This window comes from Ylistrum balloti, unplaced genomic scaffold, assembly GCF_031769215.1.
Source record: "Ylistrum balloti isolate Yb309-2 unplaced genomic scaffold, AGI_CSIRO_Ybal_v1 Utg369730, whole genome shotgun sequence".
Lineage (NCBI taxonomy): Eukaryota > Metazoa > Mollusca > Bivalvia > Pectinida > Pectinidae > Ylistrum > Ylistrum balloti.
The window spans coordinates 46,722-67,158 of NW_026781945.1; the positions used below are offsets into that span (position 1 = coordinate 46,722).

At 35.4% G+C, this 20,437-nt stretch overlaps 1 protein-coding gene across 1 annotated transcript in view; it reads right to left on the bottom strand.

The window, feature by feature from the left end:
- LOC132565656 (deubiquitinating protein VCPIP1-like) overlaps positions 1 to 20,437 on the bottom strand; it is a 31,428-nt gene that overhangs the window by 5,226 nt on the left and 5,765 nt on the right. The window contains exons 5-17 of the mRNA XM_060230352.1: positions 18,990 to 19,101; positions 18,034 to 18,133; positions 15,578 to 15,687; positions 12,499 to 12,586; positions 11,241 to 11,384; positions 10,899 to 11,032; positions 9,373 to 9,548; positions 8,149 to 8,292; positions 7,479 to 7,604; positions 6,835 to 7,069; positions 5,793 to 5,912; positions 2,548 to 2,738; positions 874 to 1,395 (exon numbers count right to left, since the gene is read on the bottom strand). Coding sequence (XP_060086335.1) covers positions 874 to 1,395; positions 2,548 to 2,738; positions 5,793 to 5,912; positions 6,835 to 7,069; positions 7,479 to 7,604; positions 8,149 to 8,292; positions 9,373 to 9,548; positions 10,899 to 11,032; positions 11,241 to 11,384; positions 12,499 to 12,586; positions 15,578 to 15,687; positions 18,034 to 18,133; positions 18,990 to 19,101 — 2,202 coding nt within the window. The remainder of the gene's footprint in view (positions 1 to 873; positions 1,396 to 2,547; positions 2,739 to 5,792; positions 5,913 to 6,834; positions 7,070 to 7,478; positions 7,605 to 8,148; positions 8,293 to 9,372; positions 9,549 to 10,898; positions 11,033 to 11,240; positions 11,385 to 12,498; positions 12,587 to 15,577; positions 15,688 to 18,033; positions 18,134 to 18,989; positions 19,102 to 20,437) is intronic.

Below are 20,437 nucleotides of genomic sequence, written 5' to 3' on the forward strand. Positions count from 1 at the left end.
TATATGGACTCCAGTCATTCCTATAGTGGAAAGAGAACTTAAAGAATTTGAAAATTTTCCCCCTTTAGACTGCCACCTCTCAGGTCTGAGTTGCCCAAACCAACCATTCACATGAAATTGGCTCCCTTTCCCAAAAGTGCTTCTGAACAAACAAAATCAAAACCCAATCAGTGGGTAGGATTTGTAGCAACTGTTGGACATATGGCAATTCCATGACATGTCAAAAGCTCACTTGGGCTTTGAGACATGCGAGTTAAAAACCCTATCATAAGTTAATCAGACAATCTTTAAACTTCAACCAAATGGGAGTCTCCCTAATGTTGCCATGGCAAATGATTAGAAAATATTTCATTATAGAAAATGAAATGTTAAATCTATTGACCAAAAAACATTGTACTATTGAAATATAGGACTGAAGAGTTCCAGTCAATTTCTCAAGAAATTTTATATAATGACTGTTTATGACAGTAACCAAAAAAACAATCCAGAAAGAAAATGTGGCCAATATCTGGATATGGTACAAAAGATCTGCTAAGTAGTTTCAGAGAAACAAAAATCAAATAGCATATACATATATCATATTTTGTGAACACTAAAACAGAGCAGATGATATATGAAGACACAAGTACTCAGATTTTAAATTACCAAGTGCCAATGATTTCACTAAACCTGCAAAATCTAAAATCTTCTTTAAAGTTTGGCTTAAGCTTTATCAACTACACAGCACTTTACATGGATTAGCATGGATCACATAATTAAATGAGCAACTTAAATTAATGTGAGTCAAGTTTTCTAGGATTTTCTTTTCTTAGTTGCAGTCACATATATTTTGTTGAAATATCTTAACTCTAAGAAAAATCAGCAAATCATTACCTCTTGATCAATCTCTTGCATGGATTTTTCCATACTGTCTGTTATTTCCTTAAAAAACTGAGCACTCTGACTGGTGTTGCCAGTAACATCAGCATCCAACACACTGTACCCTGGCCCAAGCCTCTGGTACTTTCTCCCTTCCTCAGCAGACTTATCTCCCTTAACAGAGGTCTCAGTGACCATATCTTCTGGTATGGCAGCTTCATGTTTATTGGGATCACACATTGTCTGCATGGTTCTAACAGTATTGTTATGGTTTCCATGGTGATGGTGGGTAGTCATATTGACAATATTGCTAGGCATTCGTTCAATGTTCATTTTCTGTAAGGAATGTCCTTCACCTGAGAAGGCTGTCTGTTTTCTAGTTTCATGTTTCAAAGCTCCGCTGCTTCCAAATCTTATTTTCTCTTCCTGTTCCTTCAGCTCTGCTACTTTTCTATCAACACCAGGTTCAATTGGGAAATGACCGTAAGGCTCCATGCAGAGCTCAAGTCTGCCTTCCTTAGCATTATATCGAAAAACCTGCAAAAGGTAGTACAGACTTCAATGTAATTATTTGACTAAGACTGAGAGTTTCAAAAGAGAAAATTTAGTAATTTTTTAGAAAATAAATATCTGCTACAACTACTTATATTTAATGGAGAATTATAGGTTTTGACAGTGACAATATAAGCAATATCTAAACAAGTTTTGATATTTTCACTGATTGAATATAATAAGATTCTAATATCTCTTATCTTTCACTTCTTTATATCACTTTCTCCCAGGGTGCATTGTGGTAATCAAGAGGCCCAATGTGCCTGCATTACTCACCTGTTTGTGTAACATTAAAAGGTTACTGAAAGTTATTTGATGGCATTCCTTTGAACAATATTGGTACTCCTTTTCCCCAGTAAGCTAAAAGCCCAATTTAATTACCCTTTCATTATAGAGAAGTTGTTTGAAGATTTTTTAATACATTTGACCCCCGCCTGTTTAGCATATTTGATCTCTGTTACCTTGAATAAAGGTGAAAGTCAGCATGCTACTGGCCCAATATCATGACCTTGGGTCATTTTGTTATTGATAAGAAGTTATTAAAATATTTTAATTTTAATTTTAACACATTTGACCCATGCTACCTTGAAAGAAGGTCAAGGTCATTCATTTGAACAAACTTAGTAGCTCATCATCCCAGTATGCTACTGGCCCAATACAAAGACCCTAGGCCATTTGTTTATTGAGTAGAAGTCGAAAATGGAAATTGTTTACAATGCTTGCACGACGCTGGATGCAGCACGCCATGGGACAAAAGGCATTTGCAATAGGTCACAAGAGACTTTATTTTAGTTCTTGGGGGTATTTCAGCTGTGGTACATCTTCAATTTGGGCATTTTACTTCATTATGTAATTCGTAAGTCCCCCAAGAAGTCTATTTGGCAGTAAATAGTTAAGTTGCCTCTCTTTAAGTACAAAGCAACTTCAATATCTTGACGTTCTATTTAAGTATTTACTTGTTCGCCGGGTAATACTGAAGTTTTGGCAAGCACTACAGCTGTTATAGCCCCTTAACCCATATTATCATAATGTAATAATCTATTAAGCTTCCTCGCAATGTGCCTCTGTGTAATTTGTTCATATATTTAGATTCTGAATAAATTAAACTTGAAAATTGAGATAAATGAAATCTTGTACCTTTCCTGGGATAGATGGAAGCTGGCAGTGTTTACCATCTACCAGTCCAAGGTCCCGCTCCACCTGTTTGTAGAAGAGACCCCCAACGGAGAACAAATGAGGCATACTCTGCACCTGTGTCCAAAGATCCTTTCCAGCAATGGTTGCCATAATGGCTAGTGATGCAATACTGGCATCTAGTGTGTCATTAGCTGTAAATCAAGTAAAAGATCATAAGGAACCATTTCCTGTGATACATGAAGGCAAAAGAAGCATTTCTTTGTATACTATTGATGCAATACGGTAGATGTTGCTTTTTTATAATCATTCATATTTTCAAGATTTTACCCAAAATCCAGGCAAATAGGGGAATTTAAGGAAAACTTGAAATTAATACTTGTTATTACTTTTCCTTCCGATTTAAATTTTATTCCATCCTCAAAAATAGAAGCCATCGAAAAATACTGTCATAATGATTACTACAGCATTACTAGAGATATAGCAATGCTAAATAAACCTTGAAAATAGAAGCTCTTGAAAATACTGTCATAATGTACACTACAGAATTATCAGTGGTATAGCAATGCCAACAAAACCATGAAAATAAAAGCTCTTGAAAAATACTGTCATAATGATTACTACAGCATTACTAGAGATATAGCAATGCTTGAAGCTGTTGAAAAATATCATCATAATGAATACTTCAGAATTATCAGTGGTTTAGCAATGCTAACTTAACCTTGAAAATAGAAGCCCTTAAAAAATTCTGTCATTATGAATACTACAGCATTATAGCAATGCTAACTAAACCTTGAAAACAGAAGCCCTTGAAAACATACTGTCATACTGAATATTACTGCATTACCAAAGGTTTAGCATTTTTACCCATAATGGATATCTAACAAATTAGGCTTTGGTAAAACAGTCACACCTAATACTGAAATAATTAGCAGTATCATACGCCTGTTGCATTATTCAGTTAATATCCTTGCAATATTTTTGCAAATGAGGTCATGCTGTATTACGTTACATAACTTATCACAATGGAGATCATAGAAATGGAGCCAAAGGAAACATTTCTGCACAAGGAAAGGACCATGTGATAAAAAAGATATTAAATTCATCCTTTCCTAGTGATCTATGAAATTTGTCCCAATTTTTTTACCTTATCTTCAGACACCAGAAGCTTGCTTAAACAAGAAAGATTTGTTTCTCTGTTTTTCTCTGAAGAGAGATAATCTTACAACTATTTCCCTACCCAGATCTGTTCACCAGTGTCCTAATCTATACATAGCATACCACTAGCATACACACATTTATTTGCCGCACACATACAAGTACACACCCTCTATCACTTGCTGACATTCATGCTTATCTTCCAATACTTGTATACACATCCTTTCTCCACTACGCCTCTCTTTAGATTTATACTTCTACATACGAACATAAATACATACATGGCTCGTAATCATTCAACTCAACTTCGCAAAAACAAACCGTTATACATATCATTACATAACACTTCACTTACACACATATGCTGTGGAATCATGTGGGTGAATGTGTATAAAATGATTTTCTCTACGAGTGAATAATGCACAGGTCTATAGAAAGAAATCAGATACATAAGATGCAAAGGGAGATAAAAAAGATGAATATATATCCCAGAGGGATCTTGGCGCCCACCATTGTTTTATCTTTCTATGCCCCTTGAAAGTTGGATCTTTTCCCTTCTTTTCTCTTCTCTGGTTTTGCTCTTAATGATAAGACATTTGAACATTATTTTGCAGGCTAATCTTTACTTGCCAAATTCAAAATGGCTTCCAGTTGGCCATTTTGAATTTGGCAAGTAAAGATTAGCCTGCAAAATAATTGTGTTTCTTCTTATCAGTTCCAAAAGCTAACAAGCAGAAGGAAAGATCAAAGGGAACATAAGTATGAAATCTGAGAGATATCCTTTCAGAAAAAGCAATAACAATCTTTACTAGACAAAATCCAAGATTGCTGCCTGTTGGCCATTTTGTTTTTCTGATCATTCAAAACTCAAATAGGCACAAGTAGGAACCTAAAATACCCTATACATGAAATTTGAGAAAGATCTATACAGTAGTTCTCAAGAAGTAGCAATAACATAATCCAAGATGGCCACCTTTTGGCCATTTTTTTCCCCTGATCAGATCCAGAATTAAAAGGGCATTACTATAGACCATGAGAAATTTACATATGAAATTTAAGAAAGATCCATTGAATACTTCTTGAGAAATAGCGATTACAAACTTTCAAATCAAAATCCAAGATGGCCACCTATCAGCCATTTTGCTTTTCTGATCAGATCCAAAATTAAATGGGCATTACTAAAGACCATGAGAAACTTACATATGAAATTTAAGAAAGATCCATTGAGCACTTCTTGTGAAATAGTGATTAAAATCTTTCAAATCAAAATCCAAGATGGCAACCTATCAGCCATTTTGCTTTTCTCATCAGTTCCAGAATTACATGGACACAACTAGAGACCAAGGGGAACCTACTATGAAATTTGAGATAGATCCATCTGGTCCTTCTCAAGAAATAGTAATAACAAACTCAAAGTTAAAATACAAGATGGCTACCTGTCAGTTATTTATTTTTTTTATCATACCCAAAATCAGATAGGCACAACTACAAACCAAAGGAAAATTGCATATGAAATTTGAAAGGGATCCATCCATTACTTTTCAAGAAATAGCAATAACAAACTTCATTGAAAACACCCAAGGTGGCTGTCCATCTGCCATTTTGTATTTTTTATTAAAATCAAATGGGCACAACTAAGGCCCCAGGGGAACCTACATATGCAAGATCCATCCAGGACTTCTCAAGAAATAGTGATAACAAAAATTGTTTACAGGCAGATGGACGGACAGACACCTGGACAGACGAACGAAGAGCAATTTGAATAGCACACCATCTGATGATGTTGGGCTTATAATAATGCTTGGTTGCTAAGTTATTGCAAAATTCTCTTGGCTGTGAATGTAAAAAAAAACACAAAAAGAAAAAGATTTGTTTCTTAAATCTCCATAAGAAATAAAAATCTATATAAAATCAAAGAAACCCCTCACTACCATAATTTTAAAACTTGAAATAAGCCTAAATCTGGTCATGTATGTGTATATATACTGCTCTTAAGTGGACCTGTAAACCGACGATATTTCCTTGCCATGTAACTCTGACATGACTTTCAGGACAGGGCATATTACATGATAAACAATGTGCATAATTACCATCCTGTGCATCTTTTAGACTCTGCAATAAACTGTCAGCGGAGGCAGGGTGGGTGTCCTCGTCGAAGTGGCTCCAACTCATTCGGGGTACAGTTGCTGCAGGCGAGGCTGACACGGAACCTATATCAACCAAATTTATAAGTAAGGGTCCAAGGGGCCAGCAGTGTTCACCAGACTAATTCTGCTATTAAGTCATATAAATAAAATTTCAAATATGACAAATGATTTCTGCAATAATTTCCATATTGGGTCCCAACCAGCCTTGTGGTCAAATAGAAGTCAGATTCACCATTCACAAAAATTGCATCAGACCAAACATGGACAATATCCTCATATGGAAGAATGTACATCTCTGATGTTAAACTCCTGGTAGATACAAAGTTAGGTTCCTTTCAACTAGATATGCTTCAGATGAAATTATAAAAGAATCAGGCATTCCAACAAAAAAGGGATTTTAGAGAATTTCTACTATTCCACCCACCATTTATACAAAACTGATTCCCTTTTACCCAAGTATGATTCTGACTAAATTTTGACAATATCCTGCAATTCCTGAAAAACAAGATAGATTTTAAAGAAACTGATAGATTTTCCCTATTGGGCCCCAAGGCCCATGGGGGCCAAAACCCATCGTGTATACAAATTGGTTCGCTGTCTCCAAAGGATGCCTCGCACCAAATTTGATTAAAATCTGCTCAGTTATTCATGACTAGTTGCCATTTATAGGTTGACAGACGACAGATGATGGACTGTGTAAAAGGATGACAGATGCCATGGTATCCCTATAGCTCACTCTGCCCTTCAGGCCAGGTTAGCTAAAAATGGTACATGCTGAACGACAGACCAATAACTCCATCTATAGTGGAGAACAAGTGAAGATTTTAAAATTGTAAGTAATTTGAAATACTTTCACAATTTTTATCTTAATTTACTTCCATATCCAACATTAGATCCACAGTACCTTTGATACAAACGATCGGAAATTACATCATTTAGATACTAGAAAGTTCTACTAGAAGAGAGAGTGACCTTGAATACTTACTTAATGACTTTGACTTTGCCACGTTTGATAATGGGTCTGGTAGAACCTCAAGGGCAATCTTATCACCATGTTGAAGGTTGATGAGCCTATCTGACTCTGATTCAGGTGGCGGCTTAAGCTCTTTTGGAGGAAATCCAACCCTAATTTTCTGACGTTTGGGAGGGACATCAACAGCTGAGTGAATCATTTGTTGTAGATCATTGAAGGTCAAATCTTTATCTAATGTTAGCATCACCTTAAATGTGAAACAAAAAATTGTTTTGTACAAAGACTTTTCATGCTTACCTTATTTCCTAATTGAGAATTTAAATTAAATTGCAGTTTTCTATATGAGCAACTTTAAATGTGTGATAAATTCCAGACAAAATCTAACTAGAACATATTGTCCACTGGAAAGAATCACATACGAATTCATATCTGATATATCAGAATAATTCATCTAAATATCTATAATTACGGAACATATTCCAATCAACAACTTTTTTTAATTGGTCAAATGATTTCAACGATAAAAGATAAAGATGGCCGAAATATATGTCAATTAGAAATTAAGTAGCACTAGTAACACTGTGTTTTCTCAATCAGTGATATCTTTACCTTCAGAAAAACATCAGAATAAGAACCACACTTTGTGCAAATATTACCTGTCTTCCGTCTGAGGTTGCCAAGCGAACCTTTTTCTGCCTTGTCTTAGTTGATGGTGTAGTTTCCATGGGAACATGAGAAGGGCTAGTGTTTTCTATCTTCTTGGCGATGAAGTCAGACTTGGACTTTACCAACATACGGAAGAAATGTAATAATGTATTTATAATCTGTAACTCTAATATTTGAATCCTGAAGGTAAATTAATGTAGGAATATCTAATCATCACTAAAATCACAAGATATTTCCAGCTTTAATACAGAAATTTGGCTGCCATTTTGTTTTTTATTCATTGACAAAATGGGAAACAGTTCAACTATCCCAAAAGTTTCCTCCTATATAATAATCATATGCTTACATCAATAAACAAGTGACGGGCAGGGCAAGAAATAGCTTTTATCAACTGTAAGTGTCAAAGACCAAGATGGCCACCTGTCAGCCATTTCATTTTTATGATCAGTTCCAAAGCATACGATTCATAGCAAAGGACAAAGAAGAACCTTCATATGTAAATTAAGAACGTCCTTCCATTACTTCCCGAGAAATTGCCAAACCAATAATTGTTCGGGGAAAGTCAGATATACAGATGGCTATGGTTAGCTAATAAGTTTTCTAGATAACTTAAGAATTATGTTTAGATAATACAAATTGCTGGAAATAATGAATACTAACCTTTTTTGGACTGGACTTAGCCGTCAAGATAGCAACCTCCTTTGTCCTTCTGTGTTGGTTTTTAGACGCCTGGCTCTCTACCTGCTTACGGATATTTTTCTCTGTCTGACTCTTTGTCAGCTCCTCTTTGTGCAAGGTTTGATGCTGATATTTCAAAATTACAATGCAGTATATAAATTCAGTAATATTCAGCTAGATCTGTTGTTATTTCAACAAAGTGTTCTTCAGTAGTTTCATACAAACAACATGTGTATCATTACATTTCTAGGAGAGGTGATGTAGGATTATCTTTACCTAATAACTGGTCAGTATGATGTAGGATTACCCTTACCTTATAACTGGTCAGTATGATGTGGGATTATCCTTACCTAATAACTGGTCAGTATAATGTGGAATAACCCTTACCATATAACTGGTCAGTATGATGTGGGATTACCCTTACCTTATAACTGGTCAGTATGATGTGGGATTACCCTTACCTTATAACTGGTCAGTATGATGTGGGATTACCCTTACCTTATAACTGGTCAGTATGATGTGGGATTACCCTTACCTTATTACTGGTCAGTATGATGTAGGATTACCCTTACCTTATAACTGGTCAGTATGATGTAGGATTACCCTTACCTTATAACTGGTCAGTATGATGTAGGATTACCCTTACCTTATAACTGGTCAGTATGATGTAGGATTACCCTTACCTTATTACTGGTCAGTATGATGTAGGATTACCCTTACCTTATAACTGGTCAGTATGATGTAGGATTACCCTTACCTTATAACTGGTCAGTATGATGTAGGATTACCCTTACCTTATAACTGGTCAGTATGATGTAGGATTACCCTTACCTTATAACTGGTCAGTATGATGTAGGATTACCCTTACCTTATAACTGGTCAGTAGAATGTGGGATGAACTTTACCTTACAACTGGTCAGTATAATGTAGAATGACCTTATAACCAGTTAGCAAGACTTTACATGACCTTAACATTTATAACTTATCCATATGATGTAGGATGTCATTGACTATGGATGACCTTTACCTTATATCATTATGATGCAGGTAACTTTTATCTTATAACCAATCAGTATGATGTAAGATGACCTTTACCTTATAACCAATCAGTATGATGTAAGATGACCTTTACCTTATAACCAATCAGTATGATGTAAGATGACCTTTACCTTATAACCAATCAGTATGATGTAAGATGACCTTTACCTTATAACCGGTCAGTATAATTTTAGAGGGAGTATCAGAGGACCACAAAGGGTCATCAGCCATATCAACATCCTGTGATGCCATAGCTTCCTCCGTCTGACTGGTATCCCGGCTGGCAGTATTGCGAAGGATGGTGTCAACAACCTGCTGGACTAGTCGCTCACTTCCAAATTCACCTGTTTATAGAAATGTCTGTTACTACCAAATTAGAACTGTTACCAGAATGGCCGACTAATACACCTCCACCCACCTTCACTCCCCAACAATAGTTTGGGAAGGGTTGTTGGAACAATATTCCTCCAAGAGACCTTCACTTTTTTTTGTCATCCCTCTAAAACTTTTTATACCAATTTTCACTTTTATCAGTTATCTTAATTTTGACCAATCAGAAGCCTCCAATGTGCTTCCATGGTAACAGTTTTAGAACACCTAATAAGTCAATTACAATTATAATCAGATATAGTATTTGATCATGTTTAAACGAAATTAATGAAAGGGCTAAGAGTTATGGCACATTATATGAAAACCTGTGTATAGTGACCTGGTAACCATGGCAAACAAAACTTCTGAAAAAAACCTGCATGCACAATTTTGCACATCTACTCATTGTAATTGGTCCACAACATAGGAGAAGTCTAGAAAAGATTTATTAAATTATTGGCCTCATGTGGCTACCATATCAAACAAATAACATCTGATGTTTTAGAAAAACATTATTGTTATTGTCTTCCCTCAAAACCCTTAAATATCTGCTTTCAGCACAGTCTGACAATATCTCAATTTCGACCAATAAGAAGCACCTATCATGCTTCCATTGTAACAATTCTGGTAACACCTCATGTGTCAAATTACAGGCATTGACAAGGTACACCATAAAACCAAATTTCAATAAAACTGATCAAAGGATTGGTGAGTTATGCCCATTACATAACAAGAGATCCCAAAGGGATCTTGGCACCCACCATTGTTTGATCTTTATTTGCTCTTTGAAAGTTAAAAATTTCCCTTCTTTTCTCTTCTCTGTTTTTGCTCATCATGATAAGGAAGTTAAACATTCCTTTGCAGAAATAGCAATGATAATCTTTTCCTGCCAAATCCAAGATGTTCATCTCAAAGTCATTTTGTTATTTTTTGACTAAATACTATCCTTGTGTATTCTCTTTATTCTTCACTGCATTTTAGACAGTAACAGATTAAGCTCTTTATCAGATGTAGATTAGAGCATTGACTTAGGTTACCTCAGACCTGATAGCTTGGATGGCATACAACAGACCTGACTTATGTTGTTGAGCGTGGTCCCTGCCTCAAAGTGACTCTGTACGATTACAGCTACATCATGTTCTCGATGTCTCAAGAGAACCAATTTATGTATAATATCGGAAAAGCAATGAAATTAATGATGGTTCAGGAGGATGTGGCAAGGCAAGATGCCATGAAAGGGATGTAGGACCCTTTCACAGTGTAGGAACCCTACATAATATTGAGGTAGCATGAAAATGACTATTTTAGCACATAAATAAATTTACCTGGGAAATGTTGCTGGACTAGCCTTTGTGCTACCTGAAACACATTACTGTTCAGACTTGGGTCTGTCTCATACTGGAACCAGGATACCTTCTCCTCGACCACCTTACCATTCCACTGTAGGGTCACAGGAAATCTAGAACGGAAAAATACACCAATCATTGTAACCTTTACAAAGTACATGATGTCCATGCCACTTACATTCATCTGTGAAAAAATTGCCTAGACTTATAGAGAGATAGAGAACCTGTAGCAAACCAACTGGGTATCATTAAATTATTGACTCCTTCATTGTTAATTAAGATTTTCTAAATAATAGATAAGTGAGTAACCATTATACATACATTTCTGGAATGTTATCATATTCCTTGCCATCCCAGTAGTGTTTGAAGCCACAGGCACATCGATTAGAGGTAGACCGTGCCAAGGTACGATCACCATTGTAATACTGCACACTTCCATCAGGTTTGACTAGACGCACGGTTTCACTGAAGTTTTGTTAAATGTGAAAAACATCACTCTTATTGTACATTTCTTTCACCACTTAATAGCTAAATTAAGATTATATAGATGGTGAGTTACAAATGAATAGAGAAAGTAATGAAGAATAGAATAAAGAAAAATCCATTTTAATTGCAAAGCTGACTACGGATTATGAAATCTATCACCCCTACACAAGGATTACATTTCTTGTTCAATTAATTGATGTGAATAAGAATATGACTTCTGGAACCTAAAGTGAATGTCCCAGGGAATGAAATGGAAACAATGAAAATGAGACAGAAGTATATCTACATACCTGTCATAAAGTCATGTTAACAACTACTTAAAACATTACAATTAATATATGACCTGACAAATGTCAGGACACAAACGGATCCACTTCCCTTGATGGTACTTTTTTGTTAGCTCAATCATTCATATTTGTTGAAGTGATTAATATGTTTGTATAGACCTAAGAAAAGAAATTAACCTTGATGAAGGTCAATATATAACTGGTAGATCATTATTATCACAAATCCACAGGAGTATGTGAATTTTTAGCCCAATATGAATATGGAGAGTAAAACAAGGAAGAGATCATGTAAATAAGTGGTGTACGTGATAATTCCTTGAAAAATGTCTTTTTAACCTTTTGCCTACTGACCTTGATTAATGCCTTCTGACCTTGATCAATGTCTACCAATTTCAAAACCTTGTTTTAATATCATCATGAGATATACTATACAACAGCTTTATCATTATAAAAATCACTTACAGTAAGTAACCTCTGACCTTTTAACATTTACCTACAGTATCCAAAATCAAAACAGGTGTACAAATTGGTATCACAATACAATGCTGCATATATGAATACATCAGTTGAGGTGCTCAGAGATATATCACTCTCTCTGTCAAATTCTTTACTGCAGAGAGACAAATGGCTGCATGGAATGCACAGATATATCATACACACTGTCAAATTCTTTACTGTAGAAGGACAAATGGCTGCATGGAATGCACAGATTTATCATACACACTGTCAAATTGTTTCCTACAGAGGGACAAATGGCTGCATAATATGTATACTACTTGCACTAGATAACAGAAAAGTATACTTACCCTTGACAAAAGGAACATGTTTTCAGTCTAGAGGACTCCTTATCTGGGACTAGAATATCTTTGTCTTTGTTGTACAAACAAGTCACTCCTATAAAGGGAATATTTCCAAAATAACAGGATTCCACACTCATATTTCCCAAAGTAAATGAAGATACCACCAAATTTTCAGTGGCCCATCAAAATTCAACCTAATACACAACAATTAATTTAACCACTTTACTAGTCTAATTAAGGCCATCAGAATATAACACTTCTACATAAGACATCAAAGTAAAAACTTTTGTGAATACTACGTAATCATAATGCTTTGAACTTCAGCCTTAATTACTGTTTTTCAATCTTGTGGTTTGTTTATTGGTCATGAAAACAATGAACATTTCTTCACAACAAAATTATACAGTACTCTAAACACTCAAAATACAACAAAATTATACAGTACTCTAAACACTCAAAATACAACAAAATTATACAGTACTCTAAACACTCAAAATACAACAAAATTATACAGTACTCTTAACACTCAAAATACAACAAAATTATACAGTACTCTAAACACTCAAAATACAACAAAATTATACAGTACTCTAAACACTCAAAATACAACAAAATTATACAGTACTCTAAACACTCAAAATACAACAAAATTATACAGTACTCTAAACACTCAAAATACAACAAAATTATACAGTACTCTAAACACTCAAAATACAACAAAATTATACAGTACTCTAAACACTCAAAATACAACAAAATTATACAGTACTCTTAACACTCAAAATACAACAAAATTATACAGTACTCTAAACACTCAAAATACAACAAAATTATACAGTACTCTTAAACACTCAAAATACAACAAAATTATACAGTACTCTAAACACTCAAAATACAACAAAATTATACAGTACTCTTAAAACTCAAAATACAACAAAATTATACAGTACTCTAAACACTCAAAATACAACAAAATTATACAGTACTCTAAACACTCAAAATACAACAAAATTATACAGTACTCTAAACACTCAAAATACAACAAAATTATACAGTACTCTTAACACTCAAAATACAACAAAATTATACAGTACTCTAAACACTCAAAATACAACAAAATTATACAGTACTCTAAACACTCAAAATACAACAAAATTATACAGTACTCTAAACACTCAAAATACAACAAAATTATACAGTACTCTAAACACTCAAAATACAACAAAATTCTGAAGAGTTAATCAAAATATATGCACAACCAAATTCTGAACAGAAAGTTTTGGCCACAAGTTTTTAATAATTCAATATTTCAACCTATATAATACAATAATGTATGTATTTCATAATATTGTGTCACTCTCGGCACACTGCAAAAGCTTGTTCATACTCCTTTAGCTTTCTCTGGTGAATATAAATATTAAATAAATAAGACACACCTATAAAAGTCACGCCCATATTCATTTATAAATTTTTTTTGTGAAACCGTCCTTTGTATATACTGTATAGTTTACATAATGATGTAGGGCAGCAAAAAAAAGTGTTTTATTTTCTTTATTTGTAACCTTTGAAAGGGAAATCAATATGTTAACGGGGCACAACTACATGCAGTTGTGTGAATGACCATGTCCAAGATCATTCATAGCATATACACCCAGAATTATACTGCAGTCAGTATGACTTCTAACTGAAATTTTTCATTGTGTGAAATTTGGTAATCACTAAAAATCATAAAAATGTGACAGTTGATTTACACATTATATTTGAAATGTTTAATAAAGACCCATCTTATTTCTAGTTTCATTACATTTTGCAAGCAAATATCAAACTGGTGACCAATATATAACTTCAGAAATCTTAACGAAAATGACAAACTTTTGTTCTCAGTAATGATTAAAGTTATTTCCATTCAAACTGAAATTTTATCATAATAACATATACAGCATCTTGCCCCACTTGTTCAAGTAATTATAAAATTCTGGATCTTTGTACTGTATGCTAATGCGGTCATAACTTTTTCGTAACACCAGTCAAAACATGTGATAGACATTTGTATTTTTTACAGAAAGTACAGGAAATCCAGCTCTTAAAATTTAGCAAGTCATATAGTTTATGTGCTTTTACAACTGCCACAGGATTAGTATTGTTTATCAATTTGTCTTAAATATCAGTATGATTCTCTTGTTTACGTTACAATTGTTGACACACGTACAGTACATGGAAGTGAGAACATGTGTAAATACCTTGGTTACAACACAATGTAAACATCTGAGACTGAAAAGCCAAAATCATAAAATACCATATGAAAACTTCTTTCATAACAGTAACAGACATTCTAATCACACATGTTATATCACTCACTCACAATCCTTCAATGTAGATTTTCCACTAATTTTATTTTAATCCTTCAGTTTTATTTGCTCAAGTTTGCATGTATAGATTGGTATAAAATATTTAGTTAAAGTCAATCAAGGATATTGCGAAAACAACATGATCATAAAAGAAGTGTCTGCCTTCTCTGCTTCTGTTTACATATTGGACATGATTAGTCAAAGGAACACTTTCGTGTCAATTGTACTACCTCACTAAATTTCATATTCCTGCATAACAAGTACTTTCAACTGCATAGAAATAATCATTGGGACATATTTGAGTGCCATCATATCAGTGGTAGCGCTAGCTAGATTATGCTGTGACAGAATTCAACAAAACTCCAACATTGTGGCCAAAACCCTAAAACCAAAATATATGTGCAACTGAATTCCAAACAGTTAATCAAAATACAATCAAATTCTACACAAACCATTTGAAGAAATCTGAATACTAAATGGCCAATTTAAAACTCAAATTCAATCTGAAGACAACCTACCTGTAAAAAGTCAATCTATCAAAATACTATCTGTATGTAATCATTTGTAATACATGAATTAATAAACGTGAAAGAAAGCCTAATTCTAAACAAACAAGTTACCATCTGTAACTGAAAATCAAAGTACAACAAAAAACCTAATTATAAATATATATAGATGTATATCTATCAATAATCAGTACATAAGTATATAAGTAAACTACAAATAGAATCAAGTACCTTGATAGGGAAAGACATATTTCTTGTCTGTGAGTAGAGTCTTGTGTGTCTTTACTGCAAGATTGTAGAGACTACCTCCTCTCCTGAACCACTCAGATGGCAGTTGGTACCTAAATCAATTTTACAAAGTCAAGAATCAAGATATATGAGAACCACTTGTGGCATAATTAGGTACCCCAGTAGTACCTCTGAAACAGTTGTGGTGTAAGTAGTACCCCAAGAATCACTTGTGGTGTTAGTGGTACCCCAAGAACCACTTGTGGTGTTAGTGGTACCCCAAGAACCACTCATGGTGTAAGTAGTACCCCAGGAACCACTTGTGGTGTTAGTGGTACCCCAAGAACCACTTGTGGTGTTAGTGGTACCGAAAGAACCACTTGTGGTGTTAGTGGTACCCCAAGAACCACTTGTAGTGTTAGTGGTACCCCAAGAACCACTTGTAGTGTTAGTGGTACCCCAAGAACCACTTGTGGTATTAATGGACACCAGAAGAAACACTTGTCGAGGGTGGTACCCCAAGAACCACTCATGGTGTAAGTAGTACCCCAGGAACCACTTGTGGTGTTAGTGGTACCCCAAGAACCACTTGTGGTGTTAGTGGTACCCCAAGAACCACTTGTGGTGTTAGTGGTACCCCAAGAACCACTTGTGGTGTTAGTGGTACCCCAAGAACCACTGGTACCCCAAGAATCACTTGTGGTGTTAGTGGTACCCCAAGAACCACTTGTGGTATTAGTGGTACCCCAAGAACCACTTGTGGTGTTAGTGGTACCCCAAGAACCACTCATGGTGTAAGTAGTACCCCAGGAACCACTTGTGGTGTTAGTGGTACCCCAAGAACCGTTTGTGGTGTTAGTGGTACCCCAAGAACCACTTGTAGTGTTAGTGGTACTCCAAGAACCACTTGTAGTGTTAGTGGTACCCCAAGAACCACTTGTGGTGTTAGTGGTACCCCAAGAACCACTTGTGGTGTTAGTGGTACCCCAAGAACCACTTGTGGTGTTAGTGGTACCCCAAGAACCACTTGTGGTGTTAGTGGTACCCCAAGAACCACTTGTGGTGTTAGTGGTACCCCAAGAACCACTTGTGGTGTTAGTGGTACCCCAAGAACCACTTGTAGTGTTAGTGGTACCCCAAGAACCACTTGTAGTGTTAGTGGTACCCCAAGAACCACTCATGGTGTAAGTAGTACCCCAGGAACCACTTGTGGTGTTAGTGGTTCCCCAAGAACCACTTGTGGTGTTAGTGGTACCCCAAGAACCACTTGTGGTGTTAGTGGTACCCCAAGAACCACTTGTGGTGTTAGTGGTACCCCAAGAACCGTTTGTGGTGTTAGTGGTACCCCAAGAACCACTTGTGGTGTTAGTGGTACCCCAAGAACCACTTGTGGTGTTAGTGGTACCCCAAGAACCACTTGTGGTGTTAGTGGTACCCCAAGAACCACTTGTGGTGTTAGTGGTACCCCAAGAACCACTTGTGGTGTTAGTGGTACCCCAAGAACCACTTGTGGTGTTAGTGGTACCCCAAGAACCACTTGTGGTGTTAGTGGTACCCCAAGAACCACTTGTGGTGTTAGTGGTACCCCAAGAACCACTTGTGGTATTAGTGGTACCCCAAGAACCACTTGTGGTGTTAGTGGTACTCCTGAAACAGTTGTGGTGTAAGAAGTACCCCAAGAACCACTTGTGGGGTTTGCAGTCCTTTGAACCCCTTGTGGTGAAGGCCAACAAAAGAACTACTGGTGATGTAGGTGGAATTCAAAAACCACTTGTAGGGTAAGTGGACCAAAAGAACCACTTGTGGGCTAGGTTGTAAAATTATTTGAGGGCTAGGTGGTACCCTAAAACCCTGTGTGACTTAGATGGTATGTGAGAACTACTTGTGGATTAGGTAGTAACTAAGAACTATTTGAAGACTAGGTGGTAGCAAGGAACACTGTGTGATGTAAGTGCTATTCAAGGACCACTTGTAAGGTAGGTGTTAACAAAGAACCATGTGGTATATGTTGTCCTCATACAAACAAAACCTTATAAAGCCTTGTACAAACAAAACCTTATAAAGTAAAGAATTATAGACTTCTTCCAGCAATTATTCTGTTTATCATCGTTTGTATATTCTTGCTTTTTCTGAGTAAATGGAATGACCGACAGCTAATTCAGATTCAAATTTTAGCTAGGGTCATTCAGCATGACCGAACATAATAAACTAAGCCTTAATAAACAAACTAAGCCTTATTCTCATTTTAGAAACAGTATCTGTGACCCTTGTTGCTTATTCAAAACTACATTACTTACAGAAATACATATACCAGTAAAGTTATATCACAGTGAAATTTCAGGAATTTTAAATTTCCTGATACTGAAATAGTCTATGAAAATAAAAACTAAGCTGCAATTTGTACACCTACTGCTGTGTATGCCTTGTCAGGGCCTGGTCACATGTATGTGTATATATACCTAATCAGGGCTTCACAGGTAAGACATCTGTAGAGAACATGCTCCTCTACTGCAATTTTTGTTGTCTCTATCACCTCTTCGAGTTTCACCCCGACAATTCCTACAACACAACATTACACAGTAGGTTTCATCTTAACTTTCGCTATGGATCATTTTTAAAAACAATTCACAGGATCCATTTAATTCAACATTATTTAATTTCATATATGTTGTATTTGACTGTGAGGCAGTGACATGTTTGTTAAAAACTGGTTAAAGCTGACAATGCAAGTTAAAAACTTTCATCTTGAGATAAAAATAAATCAGTATGCTTCTACCATGTTCTTCCAGAATACAGAAATAAATTCCTGTGTTATAAGCTCTACTATTTATTTATTTCCTTAAAAAAAAAAACCTCACTGGTCAAATTTTCACACAGTGTTGTTATCTAACATTTTCAAGCACCTCAGCGACAAAGTAAAATTGGTTGAGTTTAGTGCACATGTAGGTGTTTCATGATATATTTGATGGATTATGGGAAGTTCGCTGTGCTTTAAAGGAGTGTACTCTTTTAAGGTTTTATTTCAGGTAGTCAATGATGAAATGATAACCAGTCACAGGTTGCAAGCTTTTCATACCCTGGGATGCCCATACTCATTTCCAAGTAAGGCTTAGACTAAAATAACTGCCAATTCCTTAGATACACCGACCAAAAGATATCGTTATCAAAGGGGGCATCTCCGAAGCATTTGGGTAAAAGAAACTTTTTTCTAAATCTCAAAATCAATTCTTTTTCACTTGTATTGTGAGATCTATCATTTTTCAAATGTTTAAAGCATAAGTATCAGTCTACATAAGGATACTTTTTATAACATCCAAGGATACCATTTATAGTTTCAATAATTGTGTGAAATTGATTCAAATGAACCTTCACAGTCTCTGGTGCTTTAAATGTTATCAGCCTGTGTTTGATGTACCTGAAGATTTGTACAGGAACTGGTGAACATCAGCCACCAGCTGAGGAGGGACTCCATTCTTCTGTATAAACACTTCATCCATGGCTGACACCAGTTGACGAATGTACTTGTCCTACAGGAAACAAATGTGATATTTTCTTGACAAACTTGACAAGAAGTTCTATCAAGGAATTCTTATTTTCCACAAGTATATGATTGTCATGCTACACTATGTCTCACTACTGTAAAGAAATATGAAATATCTATACTGTGTATCAATGACATATATTGTGCCATCATGAAAAGCAACATTAAATGACACACAAATTTACAGCTAAAACAATTAGAAAATGACAGTAAGACATAAATGCCCTAATGCCAAGATGATGTGTTTGAATTTAATCAGTTGATGATTACACATTGCAAGAGCAATCTTGGCCTTGACCATGGGCTCCTCAAACACAATGTTGTATACTCATTCTTGATCATTGTGTAAAGTTTTACCAAAATCTCTCGAACAATGAAGTTCCTATGTGATTATTCTGAATCGGTACGGAACGGAATTAATTTTACTAGTTACCAATCATTTAGTATGAAACTGAACATTTTTTAGTTGAGTGTGTGACAGATATTTTCCTCTGATTTTTATGAAACTTATGAAGTACATCTAAATTGTAAAGTAATCAGCCAAGACAATGGAAAACCATTTAAGAGTCTGCATTTATTTAGCATGTTATCAAGTTATTGAACAAGTGCTACACATATACATGTATTGTGATCTAGTACACACCAATTCAAAGACACAATGGTCCACCTGAGTTCAAGAAGCAAAGATGTCAAATCCCTGTGTAGTTGAATATCAACTAAAACTGTCATACCCATAAATAACTTAAATGTGGCTTTCAGATAAAATGTTGGTTAAGGATGTGGTTTTTTTATGAGACATAAACAAAGGGCCCACAGGGCCTGCATCACCCATCGGGCTAATTTAGCTATTCAGTCTTTTAAAAAAGAATTTCATATAATTTCTGAAATAATTTACTTATAAGGTTGTGGTCTTGTGGTTAAACAGTAGTAAGATTCACTATTCAAAAAACTGTTTCTGACCAAACTTGGACAATATCCTTGTATGAAAGAAGGGTTTTATGAACTTACATTTCCCCTAATGGGCCTCATCCGTCCTGCCCCAGGGGGCTGGGATCCCCAATACATGCAGAACTGATTTCCCTTCATCTGAGAATACTTCAGAGACAAAATTTTAGAAAAATCCAATCATTCCTACAGCAGGAGTAGAATTTTACGGAATTTGCTTTATTTCCCTTTTGGGCTGCACTCCTCCCTCCAAAGGGGGCCAAGACATACCGTTTTCACAAAATTGATTTTTCTCAAAGTTAGAATGCCTCGGACCAAATTTGAGTAATATCCATAACTTCCTACGGAAGCAGTAGGATTTGTAAGCATTTACTCTA